A 22,468-nucleotide genomic window follows, 5' to 3' on the forward strand; every position below is an offset into this window, starting at 1 on the left:
GTGTCTCACTTAATTTTCTCACCTTCTGTATAAGAATAATACTTGTATCACTGTCCTATCAGCAGTGGTGAGGATCTAATGAGGTGTCAGTAAAATGCTTGACACACTGCAGATTCTATAGAAATGCTACCTGTAACAATGGTCCTCAGAGATAACCAAAGCCTCTTTAGACAGGAAAAGGCAAAGTAGAATTTTCAAAGTTTTTGTTGAAATTCAGACTTTATTTAAAAAACGGTCATGAACAATAAATTACAATCATTTCCCACCCCTTTTATAAATTCTTCATAAAATATATTTGACAATATTAAAAGAAAAATTTAAAAGTTTGTTTCATTTTCGAAGTGCTGATGACTTTTTTTTTTTGACCATGTGTCATGCTGGTGAATTATTTTGTAGCTGCTACAATAGTTTTATTGATATGACATCTTACAATAAACACAAAGAACAGGCCACCAGAACTATTCAGTGTGCTACTCTCCAACTGTTAACACCCACTTCATCATAATGACAAAGTGTCCCTTAGCACCAGGAATCTACAGCGGCCCAGGCTCTCTACGTGGTAACAAGTGCAAAGCTACACTAAGACTCCATATTTTAACTGATGTAAGTTAAAATCTCTGCCACTGCAGTTAAGAAAGTTACAAAAAACATTTGGTCTTTTAAAAATTATAGTAATTCCTCATAAAATGCATTTATTTACCTTGGAGTTCATTAAACAGCTAAAATTCCTAACTGATCTTTTTTGTTTTCTTGGGTAAACTTACAGGAACTTTTATGTTCTTGGTTTGGGATTTGTTTTTTCTTTATTCTTGAGCAAAAAGGCATGTGACTAAATTTCATGTCAGCACTAATAATAATCAGCTTAATCATAACTGGGAACAGTGTTTTTTAAATGAAGGATGTCCTGACATCATCATTGATATTTTGCCTATATAATGGGAAGAAATGTTTTAAAACTAAAATGAGGTCTTGAAATTCCAGAAATGATTTCCTGAAAAGAAGTTCCATTAAAAAAAAAGTCATCCAAAAGTATAATCATTAAGTACTTTTAGTCAGGCAGGACTAAAAGCCATATGGGGTTGGGGTGGGGAAGCAGATTAGACACTAGCACAAAGATGAGCAAATAAAATGAAGTCCAGATTGATCACCCTGGGTTCTATGCTAAAGGCCCTGGTAGTTCTTTGGTGAGACATTATGTGGCTCTTCCCTCCTACTGACTAAAGTCCCATCAGAAGGGTAAAGTTGTCTCTGTGCTATTCCAAATGTTGGAATTAGCACTGTAGAAGATTCACACACTATCAAGCTGGTTCCAGTGTATTTACATCTTCAACTTCCAATGCTTCTTCTCCAAGTGTTTAAAATCTTGCATTTATCAGCCTTAAAGATAAGAACCCAGTAAAGTGGTTTCATTTCAATGAAACTATTTGGCTTTAAATTTTTTCAAAGCCAAGTCACTTAAATTTTTATCTTTTTAATCTTTAGATTAGAGCCCACTACTCTTATACTTCGGCTAGGAATAGGAAATAGGGGGAAAAAAACCCTAAAAGAATGGCCATACTTAAGTTTCTGGAAGCTTAAAACAACTGAGAAGAGGCAAAAGCATGAATGATTTTCATTACTCTAACATGACTGACTTTTCACCCAAGGATCCAAATGCTCCATATAAACATCAACTCAAGTTACAATGTCCCAGAAGGCTACCTAGAGGGCTACAGTTCTGTTTCAGGAAGCTCTCCTTCATTAGATGTTAACTAACTGACCTTACAGGAAAACAAATTGGAGACAACAATCCAGGGTTATAAAATCAAACCAACTCCTCAAAGAATCCTGATAGCTGTTGCTACAGGCACAGCAAAATGACTGTACCAAAGAGGTCAGCTTCCTCACGTGAAGAATGCAGCTGATGCCACATTTCATCTGCTTGCTAAATTGTATACACATTATCTCCCACACTAGAAAAAGGTGATCAACATTTAAGACAACCATATCGCTGCCATCACAGTCTCAAATTAAACAAAGAAAATGGCATCAGTGCCAAAATGGAAAGGATTCCAGTGATTCAACAAGAGACCATCTCACGGCAAGCAAACCAGACTATAGGGCTCATTTGGGTCTCCACCTCATAATTATGAACCTTAGACAATGTCTCCAGACCCCAAAAGTCACTGAATCAAGTACTGAAACTTCATTAATACCAAATTTCCAGAATTACAACAATCTTGTATTCAAGTTTATGCCAGCTTGTAGATGCAACAGGTAGAGACATGTCCCGATGCTGTGGCCTAATTGGTTAACTGAGCGCCTGGTTACCTAAAAGAGTGTAGGATTGAATGACTAATGACCTTGCCAACCTGCTACCACACGACAGCATGATGCTGTAATTAACTCCTTCAACTACAAAGTATCAGACTGTGAAAGTTCAGCTTAAGCACATTTCAACAGCTTTGTATGTTTGAACACTCTGATGTTCTTTTATGTCCGAGCAGGGCAGTCTTATTAGACCCTCCAAAATGGTGCTTTTTCAAAAGTCCCATAATAATACAAAAATAAAATAGCACAATTTCATCAGAGGGAGGGATAGAGGGAGGAAGTTGGGGGAAAGTGTCTCATTTATTTTTCCACCACTGAATTCACCAGCAAATCCCAAACACCCAAACCCACATCAAATAATTTAAACAGAAGTGGCATTTTCTTCATATGGAATGCAAAATGCACACATTCACATACTTACATATACATAAATATATACATATATGTTTACTTTACAAAGCCTCACAGTTTGCATGACCAGCATGTAAACCACTAGTTCTATGGAAGTTCCTAATACTGACAAGGAATGTCTAAAATACTTGTGACATATTCCCAGAAAACCTGGACTCTCTCATCTTTCCTTGGCTCTTACAGAATTTTCCTGTCAAATTTCTACCAATGGTCATTTAAAAATTTACACACACATTGGTAATACACAAAACATACTAACAAAATGGCTGTCTCAGACTTAAGAAAACCTTAAAAAAACACAGTAAAATCTAAACTCGTCAGTAGGAGTTTAGTCTTATGTATTCCATTTTTTTCTGCCACAAAATGTTGCATCCCTGTTCAGACAGAAGCAGCATGTCATCCAAGGTGTTTCCCAGCAATCCATGTGTCACGTGTCCCAGCCACTATCTTTAAAAGCAATTTGGACTAATCTAAGTTCTAGCTCGAATGCATCTGGACGATCCTGAGGGTTTGCAGCCAACATTTCCTTAATCAGCTGTTTCATTCTACCATTCATGGACTTCTTTTTCACAGGGATGAGCAGTTCCATCTTAGGATTTTCCAAAAGGGCTTCCCCTACAGGCACAATCTCGGTTCCTTGTTTCACATAACTCCCCAAGAGCTCCTTCTTGGTCTCTGTGTCTATGAAGGTGATCCTTTCCAGCATGGCCCAGATGATAATCCCCAGGGCAAAGATGTCTGCTTTGGCCGTGTAATGGCCTTCCCAAACCTCAGGAGCCATGTAGAAATCTGTTCCGCATGCAGTGGAAAGGAAGCATTTATTTACACTGACGGGTTCTTCTGGGTTCTGCCCAGAAGCAGAGCAAACTTTACTCAAGCCAAAATCAGCCACTTTCAGTGTAGGTTCCAAGTCACTTGTATCCAACCGGCTTTGAGAAATCAGGATATTATCAGGTTTGAGGTCACGATGGATAATCTGATTCTTGTGCAAGAAAGCCAGAGCACTGCTGAGCTGAAGCATAAAGCTTGTGTTGGTTTTCCGATTGGGTTTCCGGGATAAGAGGTACTCATTCATGTCTCCTCCATCACAGAAATCCATCACAAACCACAGATAATAGGCGCTTCTGGGATCAAAGGCGATTTCTCCTTTCAAAGAAGTCTCTACAAGCTGTAACAAGGAGAAAAAAGATTTCAGTCATCTTTTGCACAGGATACACAATTCTATCATAAGAAAATGAGAATTTGTCAGACTTTTCATTTATAAGGAAGCCAGGTAAATTCTGATGAGTTTAATCTTTTCACATATGCATAATTTCAAATGTCCATGTTCCCTCACAGTACATTTTTTCCTTAATGAACATAAACCAAATCGCTTTGACTCAAGAACTAACTGGTTAGCACATTTCTGCTCTTCAGTGGTGCTGAATCCCACTCACCCAGCAAACAACTTTCTTGAAAACCTGACTTTCAGAAATTACACTTGGTGGTAGATGGTCAATTAGGACAGAAGATCTGCTTAGGAAATATTATATAAGCAAACACTGAACTTTCCATATACCATGCAAGTTCTAAGAGTGCTTTCCCCTAAGGTTACCTGTTGTAGCAGTTAAGTGTTTGTGAATTCACTTGATAAAGCAAACTAAGCCCAAGAAGCAATATGGCATAATGGAAAGAACACTAGACCCAAAAGTTAGAAGATTTAGGTTTGTATTCTGGTACTGCTACTTACTAGCTAACTGATCTTAGGTAAGTCACTGGTCCTCTCTAGACAATCAGTAGGCTATCCAATAAGTTCCATTCCAATTCTAACATATTATTACTATCATGTTCTAAAGGTAAAAAACGTTAACATTCTATCATTTGCCTAAAGGGTCACTGAGTATTTTTAAAATCTATTAAAAAAAATCAAATCTGTATTAGAAATTCAAATAAAACTATTTAAGCCTATAAGTTTTTTCTTAGATATATGATGAATTAATTTCAACTATATTCAATATCTTGATCTAAAAAAACATCAAAAACATATACCGTAGCTTCTCTGGGCCTTTGTTTCCCCATCTATAAAACAGAAAGTTGGACTAGATGGTCTGTAAGATGCCTTATAGTTCTACCGTTCTGTGACAACAATAGCCAGCATTTATAAAGTGCTTCAGGCTTCCAAAGTGCTTTCCGTATATTATCTCATTTAATTCTCATTACAAAAGCCCTCCTGAGAAGTGGGCAACATTATTATCCCCATTTTGCAGACAAGCAAAATGAATCAGAGAGAGGTAAAGTGACCTGCTCAGAGTAATATAGATTTGAACTCAAGTCTTCTTGAGCCCAAGCCTACTGCTCCATCTACTGGAGCCACCAAACTAGCCTAGACAGGGGACTGTGATAATATACTACTACACTGTGTGTACTATATTATTCCAATGGCAATGAGATACTACATTATGCTCCCAGAAAACATCTAACAAAAACATTTTATGTTGTTCTTCACAAACACACATATTGACTAGGAAAGGAAAAAGGTTTAGAAAGTTAAAGAATTCAGCTGAATTTCACCTATAACTATATAATAGGGATGGGGAAGGCTTCCTTGTAAATGATAGATAGGGTTTTAGCTGGAACTTAAAGGAAGCCAGGGAGGTCAGTAGGCACAACAGAGAAGAGAGAGCATTCCAGGCATGGGGGTCAGGCAAAGAAAAATACCCAGAACTGAGAGACAAAGCATCTTAATCTCCTTTGCTCCTTAGAAAAGCAGAGTTCATATCCCATCTTCAAAATAGGATCCTGCTGAAGGAAATGCAATATGAAATCACAAAATCTTAAGAGTCAAAAGGACCTCAGGAGGCATCTAGTCAAACCCTACCTACTTGTGTATAAATTTCCTCTACAGAAGAAAGTCTTCATAGATAGCCTTGCATGTGTTTTTTTGCAAATACCACAGTAAGAAATATAAAACTGATGGGAAGAAAAGTCAAGTTTATGCAATAAACTCCTATTTGTAAATTGCTCAGCATGGGGCCTGGCACATAGCAGGCACTAGATAAATGCTGATTCACTTCCCCTTCCCAGCTGTACTCTCATCATTCATGCCTTTGCCAAGATGAAAACTCCAGGTCCAGCGTGTCTTCTGATTTTACATTCTATCTCTGGGCCCTCATTCCCCCCCAAATGAACTCCTTTGGTTAGAAGTGATTGCTATGAAGCTGCCTGTTTTCCTGGCTTGCTGACTTAGTAAGTAGCTGAGTTCGGATCTGAAGCTGGGTCTTCTCCAAATCTAGTACACTTTCTATTACAACACAGTTAAAATTTGGACCCCATCATACTAGGAATGGTCTTTTGTTTCAAATGTTTTTCCTTTTATAATCCAGAAGAAAATGAACACAGTGGTCTTTACAATGTACTGCAAAGGTTCAATCTATCTCTACCCACTCAGGGGAAGATGACAAGCATGCTTCCCATACTTTCTGCCTGAGAAGTACAACAGTCAGCCTACATAATCAGTACATGCTAGGATAGTGACTAATTCAATTCAACAAACACCTTACATGTGTTAAGTCCTCTGGTAGGAGCTAGAGATGGGGAAAAAAAAAAAGTCCTATCCTCCAGAGGCTTATATTCTAATGGAGGCATATACCATGTACATAAGAAAGTCAATACAAAGTTTCTCTAGAATGTGTTTGAGGTTGAGGGTGGGGGGCACTGGAGAAAAGCCAGGCCTAAAGTTGTGGGTTCAAATTTAGTCTCAGATATTTCTTAGCTGTGTGATCCTGGGCAAGTCACTTAACCCCCATTGCCTAGCCCTTACTGCTCTTTTCCCAATATACAGTATTGATTCTAAGATAGAAAGTAAAGTTAAAAAAAAAAGAATGTGGATGGTTCTAGGGATTGCAAAGGAGAGAAGAGGATCAGGCAAGGTTCCTCATCGGAAGGTAGCACCTGAGCTATGCTATAACAGAAAGGGGGAAAGGAAGGGAATAAGTATTTTACAAATATCTCATTTGACCCTCACTACAACTGGGGAGGCAACTACCATTATTATGCACATTTTACATTTAAGGAAACTGAGGCATTTGCAAACTAAGTGCCTTGCTGAGAGTCACACAGCTAGGAAGTATATGAGAAGCTAGGAATTCTGAGAGGTGGAAATGAGGGAGTGAATTCCAAACATGGGGACCACATATAAAAAGACATGCAGTTAAGAGTTTGTTTAAGGTGTTTTTCTTTACTCATTAATTATCTTCTAAGGGAACATTGAAGACCTCTGTGTATTTAAGAAATTTACTTTTCTGGATTAATATTGTCCATCTGCTAAACATACAACAAAGCCTGCAAGTTTCTATTTATACAGGTGAATGTGTTTGTTTTTCTCTTTTGCTCTAACTTTGAAGGTTCTTGGCAAGTCATTTGCACTCAGCAATAAATTCTGCATTTACTGACAAAATCCTAAGCATTCAGTTTGTAGAAGAAAGTATTTTCCCCCTGCTAGGACCCTTAGCCTCTGGAGGTCGTTTTTTGAGTCATAACTATCAGTGCCTTCTTTAATTCTTGTTGCTATTTGAAAAGCAGCAAACTACAATGAGGTTTTGACCTCTGACATACATTGGCTTATAAATCTTTTTCTGCTCTTTGATTATGTGTTCATGTGACCCCTCTCGTTATTAAAGAGAAAATTCTGGGTTACGGCTGTACAGAATTCATTAAATTTAACATGGTTAGGATTGCATTAACTCTCTGAAATTATCAAGTTCATGTTTAAGTTAGTGATAAAAATCAAGGAAGCCCAATTTCCTAGAGTTAAGGCTATTGCTTACAGAAGCCAGTCCTTTTTCAGTTATTCCCAGCTCACCAATGGCACTTCCCAAAGAGCAGACCTGCTGAGTTCTCAAGTTAGCTCTTCATCTGGTACAGGTTGGCAAGTACTATGGGACAGCAGGTGGCTAAGTTATTCTTAGGTGTCTGCATCACAGGTTTAAATAGAACAGTGTTTTTAAACAGCTAGTGAATTCTTGGCATACCTTGCCTGCTTGCCTATTCCAAACTATAAAGACACCTGTATTTAAAGAGAGGAATTCCTTTTAGCCTTTCACACCTCTCATTCCTGTTCTCCTTTTCAACATATACGTATTTCAATACTTCCAGGATTTGCTATTTTAGTTGGGGAGGGGAGTGGTAATATCTCCTCCAATGGTGCTTATCAAAACCTGGTATCCTTCAGTCCTGTCTTTAAGATGAGATTTATCACACTGGGACAAGCCTTTGAGTGATAAGCCTCTCTGCACTCAGCATGGCTAGTTCTTGGACAAAAGATCCCATAGACTATGGAAGAGTTCATCCTCAAAGACTTCTGGTTATTCACTATGACCAGGTAGGATTCATACCAGGAATGCAAGGATGATTCAATATTAGGAAAACCATCCACATAATTGACCATATTAACAAGCAAACCGACAAAAATCACATGATCATCTCAATAGATGCAGAAAAAGCCTTTGATAAAATACAACACCCATTCCTATTGAAAACACTAGAAAGTATAGGAATAGAAGGGTTTTTCCTAAAAAATAATAAACAGTATATATCTAAAACCATCAGCAAACATCATCTGCAATGGGGATAAACTAGAAGCCTTCCCAATAAGATCAGGAGTGAAACAAGGATGCCCATTATCACCTCTATTATTTAATATTGTACTAGAAACACTAGCAGTAGCAATTAGAGAAGAAAAAGAAAGTGAAGGTATTAAAATTGGCAATGAGGAGACCAAGCTATCACTCTTTGAGGATGATATGATGGTATACTTAAAGAATCCTAGAGAATCAACCAAAAAGCTAGTCGAAACAATCAACAATTTTAGCAAAGTTGCAGGATACAAAATAAATCCACATGAGTTAAGCATTTCTATATATCTCCAACCCATTTCAGCAGCAAGAATTAGAAAGAGAAATTCCATTTAAAATCACCCTAGACAAAATAAAATACTTAGGAATCTATCTACCAAGACAAACACAGGAATTATATGAACACAACTACAAAACACTCTCCACACAATTAAAACTAGATCTAAACAATTGGAAAAACATTGATTGCTCGTGGGTGGGACAAGCTAACTTAATAAAAAGGACAATCCTACCCAAACTTATTTACTTATTTAGTGCCATACCCATTGAACTACCAAAAAACTTTTTTACTGAATTAGAAAAAACCATAACAAAGTTCATTTGGAAGAACAAAAGATCAAGGATATCCAGGGAAATCATGAAAAAAAAATGCAAAGGAAGGAGGACTTGTAGTCCCAGATCTCAAACTATACTAAAAAGCAGCGGTCATCAAAACAATATGGTACTGGCTAAGAGACAGAAAAGAGGATCAGTGGAATAGACTTGGGGTAAATGACCTCAGCAAGACAGTCTATGATAAACCCAAAGATCCCAGTTTTGGGGACCAAAACCCACTTTTTGATAAAAACTGCTGGGAAAATTGGAAGATAGTATGGGAGAGATTAGGTTTGGATCAACATCTCACACCTTACACCAAGATAAATTCAGAATGGGTGAATGATCTGAATATAAAGAAGGAAACTATAAGCATGTTAGGCAAACATAGAATAGTATACTTGTCAGATCTTTGGGAAAGGAAAGACTTTAAAACCAAGCAAGAGCTAGAAAAAAAACACAAAATGTAAAATCAATAATTTTGATTACATCAAATTAAAAAGGTTTTGTACAAACAAAACTAATGTATCCAAAATTAGAAAGGAAGCAACAAATTGGGAAACAATCTTCATTACAAAAACCTCTGACAAAGGTCTAATTACTCAAATTTATAAAGAGCTAAACCAGTTGTACAAAAAATCAAGCCATTCTCCAATTGAAAAATGGGCAAGGGACATGAATAGGCAATTTTCAGTTAAAGAAATCAAAAGTATTAATAAACACATAAAAAAGTGTTCTAAATCTCTTATAATCAGAGAAATGCAAATCAAAACAACTCTGAGGTATCACCTCACACCTAGCAGATTGGCTAACAAGACAGCAACAGAAAGTAATGAATGCTGGAGGGGATGTGGCAAAGTTGGGACATTAATGCATTGCTGGTGGTGTTGTCAATTGATCCAACCATTCTGGAGGGCAATTTGGAACTATGCCCAAAGGGCAATAAAAGACTGTCTGCCCTTTGATCCAGCCATAGCACTGCTGGGTCTGTACCCCAAAGAGATAATAAGGAAAAAGACATACAAAAATATTCATAGCTGCACTCTTTGTGGTGGCAAAAACTTGGAAAATGAGGGGATGCCCTTCAATTGGGGAATGGCTGAACAAATTGTGGTATATGTTGGTGATGGAATACTATTATGCTCAAAGGAATAACAAAGTGGAGGAATTCCATGGGGACTGGAACAACCTCTAGGAATTGATGCAGAGTGAGTGGAGCAGAACCAGGAGAACATTGTACACAGACACTGATACACTGTGGTACAATTGAACATAATGGACTTCTCCATTAGTGGCAATGCAATGACCCTGAACGACTTGGAGGAACTTATGAGGAAAACCACTATCCACATCCAGAGGAAACACTGTGGGAGTAAAAACATAGAAGAAAAACAACTACTTGAATATATGGGTCAAAGGGATACGGTTGGGGATGTAGACTCTAGATGAACATCCTAGTGTAAACAACAACATGGAAATAGATCCTGATCAAGGACACAAGTAATACCCAATGAAATTGTGCATTGGCTGAAGGAAGAGTGGGTGGAGGGGAGGGAGGGAAATAATGTGATTATTGTAACCAAGGAATAATGTTCTAAATTGACTAAATAAACTTATTCAAATGAAAAAAAAAAAGACTTCTGGACTTAGATGGCAGAATCTTTAAGAAGTCAGGCTTGACTCCTTGTCAGTGCCAGTTTATGGCCTTAGAGTAGTTTGAGTGAAAGTCACCACACCTACCTGTAAATAAAGAGATGAGTTGGAACCATGGGACATCTTCTGCACCATGCCATCTTTCTGTAAAATGCATTCTTCCAAGTGAATTACATTGGGATGCTGGCTCTTGATACTACTAAGTGCCCAGAATTCACGGAGAGCTAACTCAACATTCTCGGGGGCATGGCATCGAATCTTCTTCACAGCAACCCGAGCAGAAGTCTTTCTGATGACTGCTTCATACACCACACCATAACTGCCTCGGCCAACCTCCCGTATTAGATCGTACTTTGGCTGGCTACTCACCATCTTCAATGCCAAGGTTTCTGGAAAAACCAACAGATTGCTCTCATGAACTTAACAATATTTTCAGGTCAGCTTGTCAATTATAACCACACTATTTTATTTGAAAAGAAACATACAAGAGTTAAGGCTAATGGATATTTCTATAGCATTTTAAAGTACTTTCTATATTATCTATTTAAAGATTTAATCCTCTGAATTTTAGATATTTTAATCACCATTTTATAGATGAAGAATTGAGGCCCAGAGAGGGTTAAGTGGCTTGCGCAAGGTCACAGAATTAGTGTGGGTGTATTGAAACCCAAGGCTCTAGACTCCAAATTCACTGCTCTTTCTATAAATCTGAATGTCCTGTTTCATAACAAAATGATACTATCAAGAATACTAAATTGCATTAAATTTAATTACTGATTGCCAAAAGAAATAGCCATTCTTCAAGAATACTAAAGAATAGTTTGCATTTTTATAATGAATTTTTCTAAAGTAAACTCTATATTCTTTACATGTTATTCATATATCTCCTTTATATAATCTATAAAGTAAACTTAATAGAAAATTTCTAATTTCTAAACTTTATAGAAGTTTTAGAAATGTTTCTAAAAAGCACTTTGAATAATCTCATTTGCTCCTTGTAACAACCTTGTAAGTATTATTATCTCCATTTTACAGATGAAGTCGGAGATATCAAATGATTTGTCCAAGGCCACAGAGTAATAACCAGCGAAGCTGGGTCTCTGGTCCAGTGCTCTTTCTACTAAGCTATCTATTACTCAAGGAAGTTGTAATTTACTTCCCTGCTCTCCCCTCCTCCTCCAAACCCTGAAGTGCTAGAAGCATAAATAACTTTTTGCTTCAGTGTCTGAAAGTGAAACTGACTATTCATGGCATTGAAACTCAATTGTTTTCACTGCCCAGGAACAAAGCTAGTAACCGTGGAGATGTCAATTCTAGTTCTAGTTTTTTATATATCTGGTATGAGTCCAGGGGAAAAAATGAATATCTGGTTTTAAAAGAGGATTGAGATCTATTCCTCTTTAAATTGAAAGCCAAGGATCATAGAAAACAATGTCTCTTCATCCTATTTTGTTGAAAGATAAATATTTATTTTAGGGCATTTTGGGCAACATATCAGTGTGGAACACAGAGCCTGTAATAAGACTTTAGCATTTTCCAACAAATTTGAGGGAGCAATCTAGATTTATACTCTCTTTCCTTTGCTTAGCCTATAGTATATTAGGAGATACTTCATGGGGCAGCATCTCATAGGATAAATGGGTATTTATCCTACCTCTCACACTTACTAGCTACCACCTTAAGCAAGTCACTCAACATCTCTGTGCCCAAGTTTCTTCATATGTAAAACGAGTGGGTTAGACATCATGGCCTCTAAGGACCCCCTTCTAACTCTGTGATTCTCTGATGATCCTATAAGAACAATAAATGATCACTGGATGGTGTCATTTGAGAATTGGGTAGTAGATGACATGAGTGTAAGGAAGATTAAGGAAAATGCTAGAGATGATTGAAAAGAGAACTCAAGTCCCAAAATTTAACTGTTCCCATTTCAATCTGATCTTCCACAAGTCCTTCAAATTCCTCTTTTTCCTTTTTGTTTTAAGTCCCACAGTAATCTGACACAGGATTTTCTTCCCATACTAAATTGTTTCTATTCCTTTTCCTGTATTTCCTGGAAATCCACCTGGGACTTGCTTCTCTATTCCTTTGAAGATGTAAAACAGTCAATCAGAAATGCCAAACCCTTTGTTTGTTGGTATCACCATGTCAAATGTTAACTTATTACCCAGAGTCATGAAAAGAACCCAGGCTTTTGGCTTTAGAAGGGCTGGGTTGCAATTCCTGCTGGGCCACAAACCACAAGGCAAGTTTCTTCCCCTGTCTGATCTTCAGTTTCTTTTTCTCAATACAAATTTGGAGCTTGAAAGAATCTAATAATGTTTACAGTACTACTCAGGATCATAGGATTTAGGGTTATAAAGGATTTTAGTTCACTGCCCCCCCATTTTAAAGATGAGGAAACTGAGACTCTGAAAAGTCCAAGTAACTTCTTCAAGGTCACAAGATAGTAAATCAAACCACCAGAATTTGAACCTGAGGTCTTCTGACTGTCTAGAACTATTTCCACTACCCATGTTGTTATCAGTGAATGTACAAATCACTTTATTACTACAAAAAGTAGCTGTTTGTATCTAGCATAAAGCATTAAGCTAACATTTTTGCAATAATAGTTATAGAATGTCTAACCCCTTTATTACATAGCATCTCTTAATCAGTGTTAATGAACATAGTTAACTGTGTTATGTAAATGTTTATTATTAATGGAATAAAAAAATTAAAAAACCATGTTTATCATAAAATGCTTTCAGTCATCAAAACATTTGAGTGATTACTATGTGCTTTGACCACTGCCTAAAATATCCATATTGACTAACTCAAATTCCTTTATCTGATCATAAGCAAGTAACTTCAAAACAGGCACTTAATGTCCCAGCTAGATAGTACAGTGGATAGAGGGTCGGAGCTGGACTCTGAAGGACCTGGGTTCAAAACTAACCTCATGCACTTTCTAGCTGTGTGACTCTGGGCAAATCACTTAGTCCTAATCCTTTGCCATTTTTCTGCCTTAGAACCCATACTGATTCTAAAACAAAAGGTTAAGGCTTTTAAAAAAATAAAATAAAATATAGCATGCTGTAGACTTATAGAAAGTTGACATTTTTCTTCAACTTTTAGCCACTCTGAATTTTTGAAAACAATGTAGTAGGGGCAGCTAGGTAGTACAGTAAATAAAGAGCCAGGTTGGAGTCAGGAAAACCTGGATCCAAATGTGCCCTCAGACACTTCCTGGAAAAGTCATTTAACCCAAACTGCCTTGCCTTTGCAACTCTTCTGTCTCAGAACTGATATAAAGACAAAAAACAAGCGTTAACAAAAATCAAACAAGCATTTATTAAACATCTACTTTGTGCTAAGCCCCGAGGAAGCAGAGAGGGGCACAAGGCAGAGTTTGCTCCCCAGGAGTTCAGAGTCTAATGGGAGGACACAACACGCACAAAACCCTGTATAAGCAAGCTAGAGACCGAGAGGAGGGAGCTCCTGGATCCGGCTAACAGCCACAGCTGAAGCTCCAAGGCCCTTTGCAGGTGATAAACCGCTTTACACCTGTTATCTCTCGGATCTCCTTGGCCACTGGGGGGGAGGGGGGGAGGCCGGCACTCGGGTGCCCTAACTTGTCCAAGGAGACGTGGATCCCAACACAATGTCCCAGATCCACAGGGTCGGTGTGTCTCGGCACGGTGGCCAGTGGCCAGCGAAACGCCGGGCGGACGGGCGGGCAGGCGGGCACCTGCCCGGGCTAGGGACTTCGCTTCCGCACTCCGCCGCCTCCAGGCCCCGCTCATTGGCTAAGGCGTCCGGCCCTCCCCTCCCCTGCTCCCCTTTCCTCCCCCTCCACCCAACTCTACGGTGACAGAAGGGGAAACTCTGGGGTCCCAGCGCATCCCCGAGAGTGGGGTGGGGGCGAGGGAACACGGAATGCGAATGCTGAGGGAGGAACAGCGGGGCACTGAATGCCGAGACCAGTCGGGGCCTCCGAGCGGAGAATGTCAGGGCAGGGAGAACCCTCGGAACGTAGAACAAGATTAGGAGATGGAGAGGGGCCTGGTCGAATCCCTAGTGCGACCACCGCCCCTTCTTTTGTAGAGGAGGAAACTGAGGCCCAAGGTCACATGGGGCTCTTGGACCCGGGGGAGAAGGTGGGCAGCGTGGCCCAGACCAAAGCCGCCGGGCTGTCAGGTCAAGCTGGGGGTGGGGAGAGCCAGGGCCATCTAGTTCCAGGCAAGCGGCCCGGGCCGGACCGGGGCACGGGCCGCCAGTGCCTGAAAGGGGGCCAGGACACGGCTCAGACCCCCGGGTGCCCGAGGCCCGCCCAAGCAGGCGGACCTGGGAGGCAGAAGACGAAGGGCTTCCTCCCCAGGCCGGGAGGCTTCTTTACCTCAGGGTCGCCGCCACCGCCTCTCCTTCTCCCGGGCTCTGCAGGCCGCCATTATCGGGATCCTCGCGCCGCCGCCGCAGCCAGTCCGAGGCCGGCGCGCGCCCCCGCGTGCGGACACACCCCCTTTCCCAGCTCGCGGACCCAACCTCGCTTCTTTTCCCAACCTCCCGCTTTGGCCGCGAGAGCGATTTCCCTCATTGGGCGAGCTCCTTCCTAGCGGCTTCTCTTATTGGGCAGATGCGCGCCGGGCGGCCTTTCCCCGCCTCCCTCCTTCCTCTTCGAGCTGAATAACCCTCTCGCCAGACTCCCTCCGCCGGCGCCAAGCTCCGGCTTCTAGCTGGGCCTCGGAACCTGGAGACGGACGCAGTGCACGCGCTGAGGAACGCACCACTCGCGCCCTTCCCCGCGGGGGTGGCCAGGCCTGGGCCATAAGGGAGGGGAAGGAGGACACCTGCGGGGCTTGATCGCCTTCTCTACGAGAAGGCTATTTCCCACAGGCACCTAGAGGCCAGAGGACCGCTCGCTCCGGGAGGTCAGCCCAATCCAGCTTCCCCCTACTTTGCAGGGGGCTGGGCTTCAGCCTCTCGCCACGCCGAGGGCGGAGCCGTCTCGCTCGTTCCCGTTCGGGCACCTACCGTGCGGCTGGCTTTTTCGCTGCGTTCGCCCCAGCCTAATGCCTTTTGCATTTTCCTCTGCGGCGGGATGCGGACGCCTTCGAGGCTCGGGAAGAGGTGGCCCCGGGAGGAGTCGCGACCCCGGCCGGGAAGAACCGGCATTCGCCCTGTCGGCTAGGTCCCGAGAGAAGAGCGCCTTTGGTCACTGGGTCATGCTCCCAAGCGCTTGGCGTCCGAGGCTGTGGCCTAAGGCCCGGGGCCCGGTGCAGGGTGCGTTCAGTCTGGGAAGGTCCCTTTCCTGCCCCCCCGGCGGCGCGTTGGTATCTCCCTTAAAGATGCAGGGGTCTCATTGTTCTCCCTGTTCAGAAGGACCGTGACAGTGCAGCCAGGCGTCATTACTGCTGGGCACCGGAGCTGACCTGCCGGGGTTCACCTCCCTAAGCAGACTTTCCCGTGGGCGCCTCTGAGTAGTGCATGCACCGCTCTGCGCACCTGGCAACTGGCGTGGGACTGAAGCCTACTTCCGACAATCAGCCAACATTTACTAAGCGTGTTCTGTGTACCAGGTCCTGAGTTCCATCATTACCTCCAAAAATCACTTAGCATTAATTAAGCACGGATTGTGTGCTGGGCACTGTACTAGACTAGGAATGCAAAGACAAAAAGGAAGGCTCTGCCCTCAAGGACTTCACCATCTAAGTGAGGGACAACATGCAAATAACAATGATGCTGGCATAATCCAGACCAGATAATTGTCGGATGATCAGTTGAAGGGAGGCACCATTGTGAAGAAGGCTCAGGAAAGGATTCTTGGAGAAGATAGGATTTATAAGTCATTTCAATACTCAGTCATAAGTCAAGGGCTAGCCATTCTACCAGTCAGATAGCCATAGTTTTCTGACCATCAGTCATTCTATTAAACAGTTGATAAAAGCTTCCAGCTGCATAAGAGCCAAAAGTCAATCCAGCAGCCAAGGACCAATAGTAGGACATTCATTACCCAGGAACTTAACAGGCTTTGCCCCAGTGTCAACAAGTATTCATCAAAGCTTTTACTGTGGTTCCAGGCATTATGCTAAACTCTGAAAAAAAAGTCCTTGCCCTCAAGGAATTTACTATTGGGGCAGATGACATGCAAACTGTGATATATTTATGAAATGCTTTGGGAACCTTAAATCATCATACAAAGGCTAGCTATGATTATGAGAAGACAAAAAAAATCAGAGGTTATTTGAGAAAGAAGGCCTATACATTAAGGGGAACCAAGAAAGGCTACTGGAGAAGGTAGAATTTTAGCTGAGACTTTAAAGAAGGAAGTCAGGGAAGAAAGGAGGTAGAGGTGAAGAGGGAGAAAATTCAAGGCATGGAATATATAACCAGGAAAATTACAGTCAGGAGATGGGGGGCATCTTGTGGAAGGAATGGCAAGGACAGTGCAGCTCCATCAAAGAATAAGTGAAAAGGAAGAAGCTTGCCATCAGGAAGACATCTTCTTGGGTTCAAATCTGGCCTCTGAGACTCACTATCTATGTGACCCAGGACAAGTCACTTAACCCTGTTAGCTTCGGTTTCCTTAACTGTAAAATGGACTGGAGAAGGAAATGGCATGTAATTCAGTAACCCCAAATGGGGTTAAAAAGAGGCAGAATTGAATAAATGACAATGAAGTTTAGCATGTCTGCTCTGTTTATCTTGTATATGCTGATACTTTGTAGACCCAGATTTTAGCACAGTTCCTAGAACATTATAAAACCCTGGACAAGTCACTTAACTCCCATTGCCTAGCCCTTATTGATCTTCCGCTTTAGAACTGATATTTAATATTGATTCTAAGACAGAAGATGAGAATTTAGGAAAAAAGGCCTTTGCACTTATTCTACAGTTTCAAAACTAGTACTTTGTGAATCAACCCATCAGTGTCCTCACAGTTGTGTTGAGTCCTGCACAAATCTCCATGGACACTTAATTTTTTTCAACAGCTTTTTCTACTCTTCTCATTAATGTCATTTCTGCCTCCTCTATTAGCCCATATGGAACAGGGATGTTAGAACCCAAGTATAGCCACTTTATTGTCCTTAATAACTAAAACAGTTATAAAAATATTTGCAGATCGTTTCCATTTTCTGCTGAATGCTATCTTTAATCTTTTAGTGTCCTTGAGATGCCTGCTTATCTAGCTTTCTTGATGAGTTTTCTTTAAACCAATTTTACCTTCCGCTGTTTCCATCTGATTCATGAGGCAACACTGTTCATAATTATAATCCAGGGGCTTATTGCAGCCAGTTTAAACTGGAGAGTAAAGTATTTGATTTTCAGCATGAGTATTTACACCTCAGAAATCAGCAAACTGCTAAAAATCAGGGCTTCATTTATTGTTTTGTTGATAATCTAGAATTAAGAAAGTGATGGAGAAGGGGCAGCTAGGAGGCTCAGTAGATTGAGAGCCAGACCTAGAGATAAGAGGTCCTAAGTTCAAATGTGGCCTCAGATACTACCTAGCTGCATGACCCTGGGCAAGTCCCAATTGCCTAGCTCTTACCACTCTTATGCCTTGGAACCAATATACAATATTGATTCTAAGATGGAAAGGAAGGGTTTAAAAACAAAGAGAAAGTAATAGAGAAAACCTTAATGTATATTAAACTTATAAGTGTGGTAGTGGTACAGTCCCACCTAGACTTCCCAGCCAGTTGTTAAACATTTATCAAGGCACTATCGCTCATAATCAATTTTCTTCTCTGTAAGGCTTTTACAAATGAATTTATATTTTAATTAAGTTTGCCTCTGGTCACACCATCTCTCTGTACTTGACATGAAAGTCAAGGATTTACTAATTAAGGTATTTTTAAGGCTTTCTTGTTCTTTTTATACCATTTGATTTACATCTGTTAAACCTCTGTATGAAGTTATTACAACCTGCCATTCCTGCTGCCCTTTACCCATTTTCCATAACTGATCAATCACTCTTTTAAATTCTTCAGGATAGAGTTATTTCAATTGCATGCTATATCTTTTCCTCTTTATTAGTCTTACTCATTACTCATCCTGATCTTTATTCTCACAAGTCAGAGGTCTGACAACTGCTTTGGGATGACTTTGACATCTGTAATGAATTTTTTACTCTCTGTCAAAGCAGAATCAGTTTCATTTTTTGGTGGTTTTTTGATAGTTGCCATTACTAGTTCCTAGAAATTCTTGAAAATGTTCATTAGGAGGCAGCTAAGTGGTTTAGTGAAATGAGAACCAGGCCTAGAATCAGGAGGTCCTGGGTTCAAATTTGTCTTCAGACACTTCCTGGATCTGTGTCCTTGGGCAAGTCACATAATCCCCATTGCCTAGCCTTTACCACTCTTCTGCCTTGGAACAAATACACAGTAAGGGGAAAGAAAAGAGAGAGAAAGAAAGATTCAAAATGTAAAAGTATCAGGCTTCTGGATTGTCTACAATCTCTTATCCCCTTTTTCTTCCCCCTTCCTGATCATGGCTTTCACCATCATCCTTAGTTCCCACCTTCTCACTGAAGTTATCTGTCATATACCCCACCACCACAGCTGTTCTACTTCTCTCTACCTGGACCAGCAGTACCCCGTAGAATCCATGCCCATAGTCCCTGGTGAGGTTAACCTACTCAGCTTTGGAATGCCCATGCATTTGGGGGCTGGATCATCCTGAATTAATACACACTTGCCTAGCTTCCTATATTTCACCAGGTCTAAAGCCTGCCTTACTCCACCTGCCAATGCAAGACCTCCACCAAGACCTTTTTACCATCTGCCCTGCTGCTTCTATAGACCTTCCCCCCCATCATGTCTATCTTTTCATTAGTATGGTAATCAAATCAACAATGCCACTGCTTTTAGACCAGGCTCACTGGTTAATTGCATTGTTAGTCAACTCACAGTCCCTAAAAGTCACCACCACTCCTATAAATATTTTGCTTTCCCCTACCAGAAGTCCTTGAGGGAAAAAATATTTTGTATTTATATCCCCAGACTTGGGCAAATATTTTTTCATTCATTCATGCATTCATTCATTCAAAACATCAAGGATTAAAAGCAGATGATGGGGGGCAGCTGGGTGGCTCAGTGGATTGAGAATCAGGTTTAGAGAGGGGAGGTCCTAAATCCAAATCTGACCTCAGACTGTGTGACCCTGGGCAAGTCACTTAACCCCCATTGCCTAGCCCTTACTATTCTTCTGCCTTGGAGCCAATACACAGTATTGACTCCAAGACAGAAGGTAAGGGTTTAAAAAAAAGAAAGTACATGATGATTTAATTTGGAAGGTTTTATGAAGTAAATTCATAGAAATTCTCTACCTCTTCATCCTCTACAACTGACCTTGGTATGTAAACTATCATTTACCTAACTCTTTAAGGATTTACATACAATATTTCATTGACACTCACAGTAACTGTGAAAGTAGATGCTATTATCCCCATTTTATAAATGGAAAAACTGAGACCAATAGTGATTAATAATAGCTTATGTATATGTAGTGCTTACCATGTGTCAGGTAAATGCTTTACAAGTAATATCTCATTTGATACTCCCCCAAACCCTAGGAGGTAAGTGCTATGATTATCCCCATTTTATAGATAGGGAAACTGAGGCAAGCAGAGGTTAAGTGACTTACCCAGGGTAAACAGGGATAGTAAACATTTGATGTCATATTTGAACTCAGGTTTTTCTGAGTCCCAGGGCCAGCACTAATCACTGTACCACCTACCCCCCGAGGTTAGATGAGTTGTTTAGTCTCAAAGCACATAAACATAAATCTTTAATGTGAGTTAGACTAACAAGAGAACAGTATATTTTACTTATATTTGTTTATACAGACCAAAGCTCCTCATAGGCAAAAGTGCCACAAAAGAAACAACTCCGGATACTTGCAAAATGTTGCATGGACAATGATACATGTAAAACCCAGTGGAATTGCATGTTGGCTACAGGAGAGGGATGGGAGGAGGGGAAGGAAAGAACTTGAATCATGTAACCACAGAAAAATATTCTAAATTAATCAATTAAATACATTTTTAAATGTTGCAGAGAAAACAAATTGATGTAATGTATCTCATTCTACCACTGCCTTTTTAATATGGAATTAGCTAGATGCTTTAGGAAGCTAGGTCTATCTTGTTCAAGAAAGAAGAAGGATTTGAACTTTGGTCTTTCTATATCTGAGTCCAATACTTTTACCCACTTTGACATCTAGTTATTGCAATTCTTTTCTTTTTTTCTTTTTCCCTTCCTAATACCTTCTGTCTTAGACTCAATACCGTGTAGTGGTACCAAGGCAACAGAGCAGTAAGGGCTAGGCAATGGGGGTAAGTGACTTGCCCAGAGTCACACAGCTAAAACATGTCTGAGACCAGGATTTAAACCCAGGGCCTCCAGATTCCCAGCCCAGCTCTCTCCCACTTAGCCACCTAGTCACCCCTGATGCAATTATTTCCATGGAGACCTTTTTTTTGGCAAATACTTATGAGTCCTGCACTATGAGGTGATCAAATGTCTCATGAAATAATGCTTTTGTTGCCTGGCAGTAGAGATAGGATAAAATACTCTGCCAACTCCTTTCCTTGCCTCTCCAAGGAGTACCTGGGAGTTATCTTTCCACCCAGTGGAAACTTTATTCTTCTCATTTCATTTGTCAAGACTGATACAACTCGGCTCCTCCATCAGTTTGTCTGCTTATATGGTTGTTGGACAAGGACCTTACATCAAGAGTACCAGCAGTCATTTTAAACTTGATAGTCTAAAAGCTATCACTCCTAGCACCCTCTGCCCCCTCTTCAACCACTGTGCCAAGGTCATGGCCAAACCCAAGAGACATATAAGGTGGAGGATAGTTTTGCATTTTTCCTGGCATCATGGGTTATAATAGCCAACGAAGTGATCATGAGCCTCGCCATGCTTAGCTACACTGCTCCTCAGAAAGCAGGCCCTATCTCTTGCTGGCATCATAGTCTAGCAGAGTAGAACATGCTAGATCATATGTTTTACAGGCATAGACTTCAAGAACCCAGAGTCACATCTGTGCCGTGATGTGGCATAGAACTTTGTGGCATCAACTGATCCATAAGTCTTCTCTATTTATACAGAATCATTTTGAGTCTCATCTACACATGTGCCAAGGGCAGCCTTGACAACAACATTAATAGGGTGCAATCGAGCTTCCAAACACATTTCGGTAATGCACCACACTTTTGTCATCATTATTGACCAGAATATCGTATTATTTATCATATGATTGACCAGAAGATGGACAGAATGCAAGATCCCACTGTGATTCTCCTTTGTTGGTTACAAAGATGCATTCAAATACTTCCTTGAAGACAGTCTTCTTATAAGGAGTCTTCCTGCTGCACATCATAATGAGGCCAGATTTCTTGGATAATATAGCAATAGAAATAACTGATTGACAACCACTCTGATCATAAACAATAAGTCCCATTGCTTGGCAAGCGAAATGGTAGACTCAAGCTGCAGAATGAAATATGTGTTTCTTCTTAGTAGTCTATGTGCTGATTTGTTCAAGTATACATTGTTGACTTGAAAAAATTACAGAACTATTAAATAGTCAGAAAATCATTCTTTAAGCAAGAGAATGGGGGTCAGTGTAATAGTAGGCCTCCACACAGGGCTGTGTGCTAACAACCATACAGAGTCCGAGGATTAAATTCTGGATGCTCTGGACACTGACCCCTGGGAGAGCCAACCAAGCTAGATGAACAACTCCAAGGAACAAAAGAATTTGGGGAACCTATATACCATTTGGGAAATGGAGGGATGGGAAATATGATTGGCATCACCATGGTTACAAGGAAATGGGACTGTTTGGGAAATAGCTAGAGGCTAGGGTGTAAGGGAAGGGGCTGCCTACCCTACCCAGGT

The 22,468-nt window shown here is 40.7% G+C and overlaps 1 protein-coding gene across 2 annotated transcripts; it reads right to left on the reverse strand.

Moving 5' to 3' along the window:
- Window positions 1–200: 200 nt before the first annotated feature.
- Window positions 201–17,197, reverse strand: PDIK1L (PDLIM1 interacting kinase 1 like). 2 transcript variants are annotated; one of them, XM_007491346.2, is made up of 3 exons: window positions 15,594–17,197; window positions 10,668–10,969; window positions 201–3,889 (listed from the first exon to the last, which is right to left on the reverse strand). In XM_007491346.2, the coding sequence occupies exons 2-3, from the start codon at window positions 10,950–10,952 to the stop codon at window positions 3,149–3,151; spliced, it is 1,026 nt and encodes a 341-aa protein (XP_007491408.1). In that variant the 5' UTR covers window positions 10,953–10,969; window positions 15,594–17,197; the 3' UTR covers window positions 201–3,148. The 2 variants fall into 2 exon arrangements, with proteins under 2 accessions (XP_007491408.1, XP_001369520.2); XM_001369483.5 differs by lacking the exon at window positions 15,594–17,197 and adding an exon at window positions 14,959–15,493.
- Window positions 17,198–22,468: the final 5,271 nt, after the last annotated feature.

This window comes from Monodelphis domestica, chromosome 4 (assembly GCF_027887165.1).
Source record: "Monodelphis domestica isolate mMonDom1 chromosome 4, mMonDom1.pri, whole genome shotgun sequence".
NCBI classification, from domain to species: domain Eukaryota; kingdom Metazoa; phylum Chordata; class Mammalia; order Didelphimorphia; family Didelphidae; genus Monodelphis; species Monodelphis domestica.